The 12,466-nt window shown below is 36.6% G+C and overlaps 2 protein-coding genes across 2 annotated transcripts in view; one reads left to right on the forward strand and one right to left on the reverse strand.

The window, feature by feature from the left end:
- The window catches only part of RHOBTB3 (Rho related BTB domain containing 3), a 77,901-nt gene that overhangs the window by 3,120 nt on the left and 62,315 nt on the right, over positions 1–12,466 (forward strand). The window lies entirely within an intron of this gene.
- Positions 89–11,572, reverse strand: SPATA9 (spermatogenesis associated 9). The gene is made up of 5 exons (XM_034440710.3): positions 11,469–11,572; positions 10,490–10,578; positions 3,620–3,847; positions 2,339–2,434; positions 89–544 (listed from the first exon to the last, which is right to left on the reverse strand). Exons 1-5 carry the CDS (start codon positions 11,527–11,529, stop codon positions 317–319), a joined length of 702 nt encoding a protein of 233 aa, XP_034296601.1. The 5' UTR covers positions 11,530–11,572; the 3' UTR covers positions 89–316.

A 12,466-nucleotide genomic window follows, 5' to 3' on the forward strand; every position in this document is an offset into this window, starting at 1 on the left:
TATCTGCGACCTAATAGGTCATTTATTCACAAATCATTTTTTTTTCCTCCATCAGGCAGCTTCTAAAGCAGTCAAGCCAGGGCTCACAAAAGTTGCATTGGCTTTATTATCAGCTTGGAAAAAGATGCTTCATTTGGAGTTCTGCCTTTGCAAAATGTATCTTCCGTATGCTTTGTGTAGCTTCAAAGCATATAAAAACTTGGCATTTCTTGAATGGAAAATGAGAATCATGTTCATATATTTGTGTATTTAATAAAACAATGTGGATGTAGGCTGAAAAGTCAAAGCTGGGCCTATTTTTATGTAAAAAGAACCGTTACTGTTCGCTTTCTTGATCCATTGCTGCAAGTAGAGTATGGATGCTTCCACTATTTTGTGGTGCTTTAATAGGAAATATTGAAGAGTCTTGTGGAAGTGGGGAAGTTGCTTCAGGGGCTTTGGACAATCCATTTTCATCCACATCTTCACTGCTGCTTTCCCTAGAAGTGTCTTCTGTTTGAATGATGCCTTTTATTTTTGCCAGCAATTTGTTAATGGAGACTGCCTGTTCACATAGAAAGAGATACTTTTGTTTAATTAACTTTAGAGAATCTGACATAGTACATTTTTTCCTAATTTAAGGAGAGTGTGTTGCCCTGTAGTTTTAGTACTGTCTGGACTGTATTAATTTTATTTATTAAATTTATATGCTGCTCATCTCTCCCATAAGGTGACACTGGGCATTAATTACAGCAAAATAATAAATCGCTGGAAAGGTAAAGCTATGACAGAAATAAGTAGGGGAGGTTGACATCTATCTCTAGCCTGGTGATCGGGTGCCATAGAACTGAAAACTCAACTGAACGGAAACTGTTCTCCCTTGAACAAGGGGGAGTCAAAGCATCAAAATGGGTGATGTGCATCTTGAAAAAAGGATAGTCTTTAATTATGTGGTTGTGGCTGCCACCTTGACTTTTTTGATTTATACCAGATTACCATCATCTGTGGTAACCATTTGGCTGTCACTTCCTTCTTTTTCCATTCACAGCTCAAAAAATGCATTTAAAAAATGCAGTGGCCTGATCAAGTTTAGAGGCATTATTGATGAGGATAATGGTGGTTTTGCCTCCCCCATCCTCTTTTTCCTTCTTCAAGCCTACAACGAGAAGGAATGAAAAAGTTGAATAGATGGAACAACTCTATTGTTATTATAGCCTCCACTTCTTTGTAGAATCACCAAGGAAATTTATATACTAGGGGATCAGTCAAATCCAGGACTAGCTGAAATTCTGGATCAGAAAAACCAACTTAGTTTAGGCTGTAGTACTGTTGTGTGAACCTATTCGTTTGTTTTGTTCTGATGTTAGCTACCTTCAGTGTAATTGTTAGAAAGTTGATATATTATTCAAATCAAATTAATGTTCTGTGTCATTTTAATGACTGTAATATAAATTGGTAATAATCTGCAAACAATTCTATTCTTGGTCAGTTCTAGTGTTAAATCAATGAACTTTTTTCACCCAAGTTTTAACTCTTGATTTTAATTGATTTAATTTTAATTAAAATTTGGCTGCCACATTTTATATTTTAAAAGCTGCCTTTGTAACCCACATGGAGCAGAGTATAAATGTAATAATATAATATGAAAAATTTAAAAAATGAAATTAATATTTATTACTGCAACCAGAACCTTGAAAGAAGTTTGGGCTGTATCTTAACATTTCTTAAGACGTACTGCTATAATTGTTTTATTCATTCTTACCCATTGTTAGGCTAAGACATAAAAGCTACAAGTATATTGGCTGGCTTCTTATAGAAAAGCAGATAGAGCTGGGGACAGAATTAAGCAAGTTATCAGTCTAAAATTGTTACAGTCCCACAAAGGTCTAAATCCAATGCCTCTTGAATCCGTTGACCCTTATCTGGTGCCGATTTAGTGTTGAACGCTAATTGACTAGATTCTCATTTACAGGCTTGAGAAATAAATCTTCTGTACTGCAATTTAACGTATGGCCCTGATGTTTGCTCCTGACATTTCCTTCATCAAGCTAAGACATTTGTAATCATGGTTTATAGTATAATCATGGCATGTGTGATAGTCTATAGTTGGTTGTATTTGCCAAACACATTAGTCATAAAGTGAGGCTTACTATTCACAGTTCACTAAACACATCTAAGTTATAACCAAACCATTTTGTGGCTTAATGTGATGTTTGAACTTATTTTTTTTTCTCATTGGTAAATGAGATATGAGGTCAATTGCTAAGATTCTATAATTATTGACTATGAGTCTACTTGTTGAGAATAAGATGCTATTTTGTATGAGAAAAGCTGGAGTAACACTTGTTTATTAACCTACCAGAAAAATTAGTGCTGCATAAGAAGCACACATTAAGCTGGTAAGGGCAGCCTTTGCTGGGTAGGAAATGATATCATAAAAGAAGACTTTCTTGTCCTGAAGAGAGAAAACAGAGAGAAAAAAAAAATCATTCATCCATTTTATAATATAGTGGGTGTGATCATTTCAATTTTAAATCCCCCAGTTTTCAGTAGAAGAATTAAGCTATTATTCCTTAATAGTGTAACAAACTGTTAGACAACATATGAAGCTGTTTTTTTATATCAAGGGGGCTTCCATACTGAATTCCTGGTATTACTAATTAAAGGACATGGTGCAACTCTTTCATCTATTTTTTTTCTCTTCCTAGTAGAGAAATAAAGATGGATAGAGCCAGGAGAAAATAGACTTGGAGTTTTATCTGACTAAGACAATGCAGTTAACTGATTCACTGGGAATCACTTTTTAGTGATTTAACAAGTTGTTCAGCTTATATACCAAGTGAATTCAAGTCAGTAGGCCATTAATTAGCAATCGGGTTTAGCATGCCATAGTCCTTGCTTAACAACTGTCCTGTTTAATGACTTCTAAATTACGACCGCACTGAAAAAGTAACTTGCACTTATGATTATCACAGCATCCCCGCAGTCACACAGTTGTCATTTTTGCACTTCACAGCTGATTTCTAAGAAACAGAGTTAATGGAGAAGCTGGCGATAAAATCACAAGTCGCAATTATATGATGTCTCCCCTAATGACCATAGATTATTTGCTTAATGATGGCGGCCAGAGTGATGTTAATTGCAGCATGGTCACATGATATTTAATGTAACAAATATGTCACTTAGCAATGGTGGTTGCTGGTCCCAATTGTCATTAAGCAAGGATTGCCTGCATTGTGTGAATGTAGTGATGAAGTAACTAAATTGGGGCAAGATATCTGTCCCCCATATAATTTTGAGATGAAAGCAATTTTTAAAAAATATAGGTCTACTTAACTCAGAGTCTGTCATGGCAATCTAGGTCTTAAAAGATGATTTATAAACTGTAAGGGCTGGGTTCAGTGGTGGGATTCAGCCAGTTCGCACCACTTCGGGAGAACCAGTTGTTAACTTTCTGAGCAGTTTGGTGAACTGGTTGTTGGAAGAAATCATTAGGGCAGAGAACCGGTTGTTAAATTATTTGAATCCAACCACTGGCTGGGTTGACACATGCTAAGCTAAATCTTTAGGGCTAAACTGTTGCTTAGCACTTTCAGAACAGAACTTACTTAAGTTGTGAGGGATAGCTGAATTTACCTACTTTCATCCTATACAAAGGCTGTTTGGGAGTATTTGATGTTATCAAAAGGCGTCGTGATAAGATATTTAGCTCTGTTAATTTTCTAGCAAGCTGTGGCTGTAAGACTTTTGCAATTGAGTTTGAAGACCGTGATAGTGTAGTTAGCCCATTCATAATGATTGCTCCATGAGCTGAATAGAATGCCCTGGTGATAACTGATTCAGATTTCTGCACCCTACGATCTGTCTCCTGAAACAGAAATAAAAAAGCTTTTAGATTTAGAACAAAATAGTTAATTTGTTGTATGAAAGATAGTTAACATGCAGTTACATGCCTATGTGTTGACTATATTTGCATACGTACCCACACCCTAATAGGGAGGATAAAGATACTGTATAAAGATATAATAATAATTCCATTCAAAACAATAAAATTTGGTACTAAAACAGTCTGCTTATAAAGAAGTACTTTATATTTCTAATATTACATTCTAATTATTATATTCTAATATTACAATTCCAAAAAGCTTTATTCTATTTATAATGTCAGTTATTATTTCAATTGAATAGGATCACCATTTCTAGTAATCTTGTTACCCTTTTTATGTAGGATTATCACTGAAAAGCAGAATAAACTGTATTAAATAAGAGGTTGCAGACTAAGCATGAATTTATTTATTGTTCATCCACTAAATGCTGTCAAGATTATTAGTGCAGTTCAGAAGTGTACCCCATGTTCATCCACTGAAAACCAGGAGGGAAATGACAGCACATTTTAGAAAAACAGATACACCAAATTTTGTTGTTTGGGAGGGAGTGGTCAATGCTAAAAAATAAACAGTAAAACATCCATGGAGAATAGTTGGCAATAGAGTAGAGAGGGGGAAATGGAACTGGAAATGGGGGATGAAAAGGGCCATGTTTACTTAAATTTTTTACAAAGGATTGCCTGTTAACATTTTATTCCCCATCTATACATAAATAATACACAGTTGGAAGCCTGGGGACAAATCCACACTTCCTGCTGTGCTAGTGCAAACATGAGCCACTCAACTTTCTAGAGGACTGTAATATAGAATCTCTTCCTAAACTCACCCCTAGGCTGCAAAAGGTATCTTCCTGACAGAAGAAGGGATAACAATTGGTTTATCGACTGCACTTGGCGGCATTGAAAGCAGAAGCCTCTCTGATCGGGTAATATTTATTGTGGTAGGAACAGTCCCTTCCTGTTGGTCTTTGTTTTCCATAGCCATTTTTTTAAAAATTTGATTTATATGCCACCCTTCTCCGGAGACTCAGGGCAGCTTACAATGCATTAAAGCAATAGCCTTCATACTTTTGTATATTTATACAAAGTCTGCTTATTGGCCCCACAAACTGGGTCCTCATTTAACCTACCTTAGAAAGGATGGAAGGCTGAGTCAACCTTGAGCCTGGTGAGATTCGAACTTACAGTAATTGCAGACAGCTGGTGTTAATCACAATGCTTTTAGTCTGCTGAGCCACCAGGCCCATTTCATCTTGGGCTGCTGAACCCTGCTCAGAAGGAACCTTCTTAGGGTTTATTACATTGAACCGCTGAACCATTGACTTCTCTAAAGGGGACAAGTTCACAAAACCTGGTTCAGTCGTAGGTTGCCCCCGGTTCGGACCAGTTCACAAGAACCGGTAGTAAAACTGGTGGGTTGCTCTGCCCACCGACCCCGACGTCATCAGGAAGCTTCTGCACATGTGCATGGCCCTGTTGCAAACCAGTAGCAAAGGTTAGTACAACCCACCCCTGACCTGGTTCTCTGTGTCACGTCAGATCTGATTACGAATATAGCTCTCGTTTATGCTGTAAGGTAATACTTTGTCAAAGAAAAAACCTTTGCCTGGATTTATTACTTTTACTTCCTTTTTAGAAACAAATAAGGGTCATATGCACTCAGGACAACCTGCTTTAAAGTAAAACTTCTTTTCTCGTCCTTTTCTAGGAGAGTGTCTTGACTCTGCTGCCTATATTGCTCTACTTCTGCTTCAACAGCATAGTGGTTAGCCTGCTTGCATGTCTTATCCTGCATGTGGGACTGATCTAGCTAGTTTTAGCCAGAGAAACTCCAGTTTGTTAAAAAAAAACAAAACCCAAAAGCCTTCATTTTACTCACTTCTGCCCTTAGACACTTTTCTCTTTGGGCCTCTTATCACAGCCTTGCCCTAAATTCCTGGAAGACTACGTGATACCCTTATCATGATATTTGTACGAAGCCAGCAATTGAGTCAGAGTTAACTTCCCCTATCCTGGCTGTCGCATATAAATTAGTTTGCATACTTAATTACCAGCCTTATCAGTTAGGAACAGAAGGACAAGGGCTATAATATTTTAGTAATGAATCCACTTCTGGGAGGGCCATTCTCTAGCAGGGCTGTGAATACTTTGTCCCTCATTGCCTATTGCTTGCTAACGATCATGTGCCTTTGTTTTCCAAAGGTGCATAAAAGCTATGCTAAATTGTGATTTAGTCCCAAGAGCACAACTCTTTGCGCTGTACAGAATAAAAAGGTTGCAATTTACCACCTTGTGTTATAAATAGGTTACTTCCCACCAGGGAAAAACAAATTCAGCATTTGGGGGTAGAGGGGGGGGCAGTTCATGGTTTGGCCAACAGACTTGTGCAAGTAGCAGGTTTGAAACTTGCCACCTCAACTTCATTTACATCCCCCCCACAAACTACCCACTTTTTTCATAGGATCATTTTTTTTTTTTGAAGGTTAGATTGTTGGTGGAATGTTGAATCTCTTATTTATTTAGTAAAATAATTTATTTGATCTATTGTGTAAACTCAGGTATCAGTGCTGTGCTTATCCATTTGGGCTACTTGGGAGCTGAGGTGAATCCCTGCAGCCTCTGGTGGCAGCAAGTATGATGAAACAGGTCACCATTGAACTAATTAAAAAACAAAACAGAAGAGGGATACAGATGGTAGCTCAGGGAAGAAAAACAATAATTAAGAAAAAAATTGTTCTGGCCCACTTTTAAATTGAGGATCTAATTGAATATACCAAGTTGTATGTCCAGTCCTCCAGAAAGGTGAGTGGCTCTTCAGATTGTGAATGTAGTAATGCACGTGAAACTGTTAAAAATGATGTGAAAGTACAGGTACGAATTATACATTCATAAAAGTATAAATCTTTTTGTCTCTGAATAAAAATATAATATAAACCATTAAAAAATTAAAGCAGTGTATGCAAGCCAAGCATATCTATTGAAATCATATTAATAATTCATGTTCTAGTGATTCATAAATCAGTCCCACCTTTCAATAAATTTGATGAGTGCACTGCCTGAAAGGTTTTCTTTAAAAAAAATTGGGAGTATTTTGAAAAATATTTTTAATTAATTTTTTTAATATAGAATAAAATCTAACAAGAACTAATATTTCAAACGAAGAAGGGAAGAAATGAAAGAAAGAAAAAGAGCAAAGACAAAGGTGCAGAAATTTTTAAAAAGGAAAAAAAATTATAAAAAAGTGACTTCCAATTTTCTTTTATAGCAATTATAAGTGCAATGCATAAACCTTTCTCAAATATTTCTGCTCAACCTTGCTTCGTATATAAGAGCTTGGGGAGGGGGGATTTAAATGATGTGTGGCTACAATCCCAGCATTTTTGAGGACATAAGATAATACAGTGTTCCCTTGAGAAACATGAGAAAGGATTCTAGATCTGAAAGTTAGAAATCTATGGGACTGATTATTTTAAAAATCCAACATTGGTAAGCTCCAAATAGTGTGATATTCCAACATGTAGAAAAATTGAGACCAGACCTTCCTTGTTAATTAAGTTAAACCTTCTCCTTGCCTTCAAAATGAGAATCAAAAGGTAAAATATTAGAAAATGCTACTCTTCATTTTCCAAATTTCAACCTATTGCTAGAGAATGCTTCAACACCAATGTACTGTAACAGTACAACAATTTACTGTTGTAAAATAGTAATTTTTGTCTTCCAAAGGCTGTTCAAATATCAATTATTGTTGCATAGAAAGGAATCTCTTATCCAATAGTATCTTTTGTTATTACAATATTTTTGATATGTATTTGTATTGTATTTGGAAACTTTATTTATTTATGCCTTCAAGTCAGTTTTGACTCGGGCAACTGCCTAGGCAACTTCATGCAATTTGTCACCAAATTGCATGAAGTTTCAGAAGTGATTTGATTTGCCATTTTCAGAAGTTGTTTGATTTGCCTTTAATATATATATATAAATGGTGGAATCCAGGCTATGTCAGCCCCCCCTCCCCCCCACAAATAAAGACAAGCAGAGATCCTTCTAAGCAGTTTCCTCTATGGGGAAATATTGTTCCTTACTTATAGGCAGGGGTTCACTGCTGGGGGTTCGCAGGGGTTCGGGAGAACCTCTAGCTAAGATTCTGTGCAGTTTGTAGAACCCCCAAATCCCACTTCTGGCTGACCCCGCCCACCCCTCCCCTCCCAGGAGTCCCCACGCGGTCTGTTTTGGATGCAGGGAAGTGCAGGATGCACACAGGAGGCTTGGGAAGGGCGAAAAACAGGACTACCGGAAGTTTGGGAAGGTCATCTAGAGGGCCTCTGGAACCTGAGGAGGCCGTTTTCACCCTCCTGGAGGCTCAAGGAAAGCCTCAGGAAGCTGACTAGGTCACACCCACCATGGCCACGCCCACCCAGCAACTGGGCAGAGAACCCCTTGCTAAAATTTTTGAAGCTCACCCCTGCCTATAGGCAGATTTTTTTCCAAACTAAAGCAACTACTTAAATCACTACAGATATACTCTGATAAGTTCTAAGGAGAAGCAATCTCTACTCTCTTTCTCCCAATCAAACTATCTAAATTTTGTTGTGTCTTGGTCCTCTGGAATGCAGCCCCTCCTTCGTGGGAATCCAGACTACATTCCAGCATAGGCTGACTATTCTATGGAAAGAAGGGCTTGTTCTGTGAAAGGAGGAGGAGGAGGAGAAGGAGATGATTTTTGTATAATCCCCCTCACAGCACACTGCTTCTGAGGCTCACCTGTTTTGCAGACAAATGTCTGAGGAATCAAAGGAGTCTGTAAGAGGAAGTTTTTGCAAAAGTCATATCTAAAGCCCTTGCTTCAGTGTCAGCACAACATCACAACTTTAAAACAAAAACATCCTGATATATCCAAAACAAAAGATTTGTAGTCTTCAGATGAATCTCCTATTTTCAAGAAAACTAACAATCTTCAAATGTTGACATGTCTGCATTACTTCAATTTTATTTTAGAAGTCATTGGGTAGATATACCAGACCGGAGGTGCAAAAGGCTAGATGGCAGCAAAGGGTTAGGAGTTTGTGCAGTTCCTGATACTTTCTAAGCTTAGTTGTTTGCTTGCAGACATTTCATTACCCAACTAGGCAACATCTTCAGTTAGGAGTTTATTTTTATTGACATTTAGTGATTCTGTGGATCTTTGCGGCCCAGATCTGGTAGCTCCAAATTTACAATCTCTCCTGCACTTGGGTTTTGGCAATGCTTTTATGGTGGACAAACATTGTTATGATATTCTTTATATGGGGCGGTATCCTTCCATTGTATGACTAACATCATTAGTTAAACTTTACAAGTTAAAATAGATATTTTAGTTTAGTTTAGTTTAGTTTAGTTTATTATATTTATATACCGCCCTTCTCCCGAAGGACTCAGGGCAATGAACAGCCATGGTAAAAACAATATACAACAAAAATTTTAAAACTTAATTAAAATAATTCAATCATTGGCCGAATTTGAAACACCCAACTAAAATCATTTTAAAACCCCTACCAAAACCCAATTTAAAATCCTTTATCCCGTCAGACCAGCTTGCTGGAATAATAGGGTCTTCAGAGCAAGATGGAAGGCATGACTAAAATGTATCTACTTGTAACTATAGCTTTCACCCTTGCAATTGAGCAACTCTCTTTTTGTTACCTGCCTAACTACAGCTAACTGTGGGTTGTCCAAACCAGTTTCTTGATTTGAACAACATAAGGAACCATAAAGTGATCAAAGAGTTTGCAGACGTTTAAGCCTAAAGTTTGGTTGGCTAGCTGGTGGCCCAATGTTGGTGGCTCAATACAATGTGCCTGTTATACTCAGCGTTGTATGCTATTACATTATCATATTGTTTTAGGAAAATGAAAGCAATTTCACAACAGTGTTGCACAGTTGTAAAATACAGTAAATATTGTCATTTGCTAAAACTTCATTCTCCAACTTGATTCCCTGCCACATACTTTTGCATAGATCTTCTCATCTTGAGCCAGCATGATCATTGCTTAGTGAAAATTGGTCAACAGTTGCCAAGATTTTTATTTCACAGGAGGTTCATAATAAAAAATAACCCCATCCATTCTGTTCTGTTAAAACAAAATAGTTGCAGCAACCATCCAAACCAACATGACTGATAAAAAATGTTGCAAGGAGATAGGGGAGAGTAAGGAGACAATTACCTACTTCCCTCATTTCTATCTCTTCTGCAAACTATTTTACAAGTTGGCCACTGCGACAGAGATAAATTCAAGATCACCTTTATTCTAGTATAAATTAGTATATGTACATTTTTAGTATTATATAGGTACAACATGGATACCTGCATCAGTGAATAATTAAAATATTCTTTTTGTTGCTTTTAATCATACTTATTTCTTATATGACACTGTAATTTAAGCTTACTCATACAAAAGAAAGTTAAATTATGTCATATATAAGTATGCAGTATTAGTGAACTGAATATCTTTATTGTCATACAGTCAATTTTTCATAATGTAAGCTGAGACTTTGCAAAATGGAAAGTAAATACAATGTAACAAAGCACCTTATGGAAATGTTTGAACATTCAGATAGCAAGGAAATGCAGTAATTAAGAAATATTACCTGGTTTGAACGTGTCAGCCTCAATAGATTTGGAAATTCGTCCCTAATCTCATCTATAATTTCCAAGATGGCTCTCTGTATAACCCCAGCTGAATTGAAATACAATAATTAAAATAATAAAATCCTGAACTTCAAAATTATATTTCAAATATGAAGTGTTGCATATTTGTTTAAAAAATGAGTTAAATGAGATGTAATAGCCAGGCTAAGGACTGAGTTGGTCTCAATCAATATTTGACTACTATAGTGGGGAATCCATGTTATTTTGCTAAACTACCATTGGAAACTAAAATGCCCTTCAGATTTTCTTAGGTTCCATTCATGAACACAGGATCCATTCTGAACTATGTGGTGACTATGCCCAGTATCAATATTCCTTCCCTTTTTTTCTGCATTGTACAGTGGCTCAGTCCCAGGAAAGTCTATTCCCATTTTGGGGGGTTGGATTAGAAGGACCCCTCCAACCTTATGATTCTATGATTCTCCTGATCTCTCTTTTAAGGATCTTGACAGCAGTAATTTGGAGAAATCAAAAACCTGTTGCCATCAAGAGTTAGCTAAATGGTGGTATGGCTTAAGGGCAACTTCTTATATATGTAAACTTTATTTATAGTCAATTTTTAGCCAGCTTGATCAGATCTGCCTCCTAACTGTTTCCAAGAGGTTAATAATTTGGCAGGACTATGGACCTTCATTGCTAACTTCCTTTACTGTTGACTGAAATTGCGGGGACAACTGGAGGCACTGAGATTTCAGAAATTTCTGTAAGGAAAAATATGGGAATTTAGCCCATCTCTCACATATTTCTAAATGCATAGGCAGTTTACTGAAATTTTTCGCTCAATGACATTTCTCTTCAAGTTTGGTTATCTTAGCCAAATTCAACAGTTATGTATATGTGAATGTGCATATTTGGTAGAAGCTGGATTTCTTTTAAATGTTTGAAAAATTAAGATGAAAATATTCTTAGACTTCATACCTTGTCCAGCAAATTTCCTGACAATCTCCCCAGATATCCAGCCAATTGGCCTAAGAGCCATTTTTTAAAATCCTTTCTACCAGTACTTAAGTTAGAGGATGGTATCTTCCAATCAAACGGATGGTTCAAGCCACAAATGACAGCATCCCATACATATGCATATCTCTACCTTCAAGGTAGGAGACCTTTATGAGAACATAATGTAGCTCTCAAACACATACAGCCTGGGGCAATCAGTGTGTCTCATGTATACCAAATTAGCCTCATTTTAACAGACAGGACTTTCAAATAGTTCCAATATACTGGAATGAAGGAATGTATGAGAATGAAGGAATGTATGAGATAACCTGAAAACTGGGACAACCTCAGCAGATTTATAATCATTAGCAGACTCAAACCCAAAATTTAAAACCAATGGGGATGGGTGGGTGGGGGACACACACAAGATTTCTGGGTTATACAAAATTCAGAATGAATAAAATGTTCCACATTTCATACTCTTGAATTTTAAAATGCAAGCCTCTATTTTTCAAGATTTCTCAAGATCAGGACTCAAGATTTCCTGATTTCCATCTCATTTCATATAAAAGTATTTCGATTTTAGAATCCCCCCAAATATTTTTCATAATTAATTCTTTCCTAAATTTCTCCCTTGTATCCTCTAATTGTGATTGTCTTCACATGAGATTACAGACTCTCAAGCATTACATTATGTGCAGATTAGTAATTGTAATAACTAATAATATTGTAATAAAAGTTTGAAATACATGTTATTTTCAGAGAAATATATAGTTGAAAAACTCATGATTCAGAGTTATACATTAAATATCTTACATCTGAAGAGCAAATAAAAAAAAGCAGTATCTATGGAGATTCTCAATGTTACAAAAATAACACTCATTGAGCTTGTTTGGAGGTTCTAGCAGGGGAGCGCAGCTATCGTATACCCTTGACTGAAGATCGGTACACTCCTTCTATCTGGGATGGTCGTCCTCTTC

This window comes from Pantherophis guttatus, chromosome 2, assembly GCF_059756535.1.
Source record: "Pantherophis guttatus breed Tessera chromosome 2, ASM5975653v1, whole genome shotgun sequence".
Taxonomy (NCBI): domain Eukaryota; kingdom Metazoa; phylum Chordata; class Lepidosauria; order Squamata; family Colubridae; genus Pantherophis; species Pantherophis guttatus.

Excerpts from the sequence above, each read along its gene's own strand:
- SPATA9 (XM_034440710.3), bottom strand. The coding sequence starts at position 11,529 with ATGGCTCTTAGGCCAATTGGCTGGATATCTGGGGAGATTGTCAGGAAA. Across the intron at positions 10,579-11,468 it reads CAGGAAATTTGCTGGACAAG|CTGGGGTTATACAGAGAGCC; the intron begins GTATGAAGTCTA and ends ATTTCAATTCAG. Across the intron at positions 3,848-10,489 it reads GGCTGACACGTTCAAACCAG|GAGACAGATCGTAGGGTGCA; the intron begins GTAATATTTCTT and ends TTTCTGTTTCAG.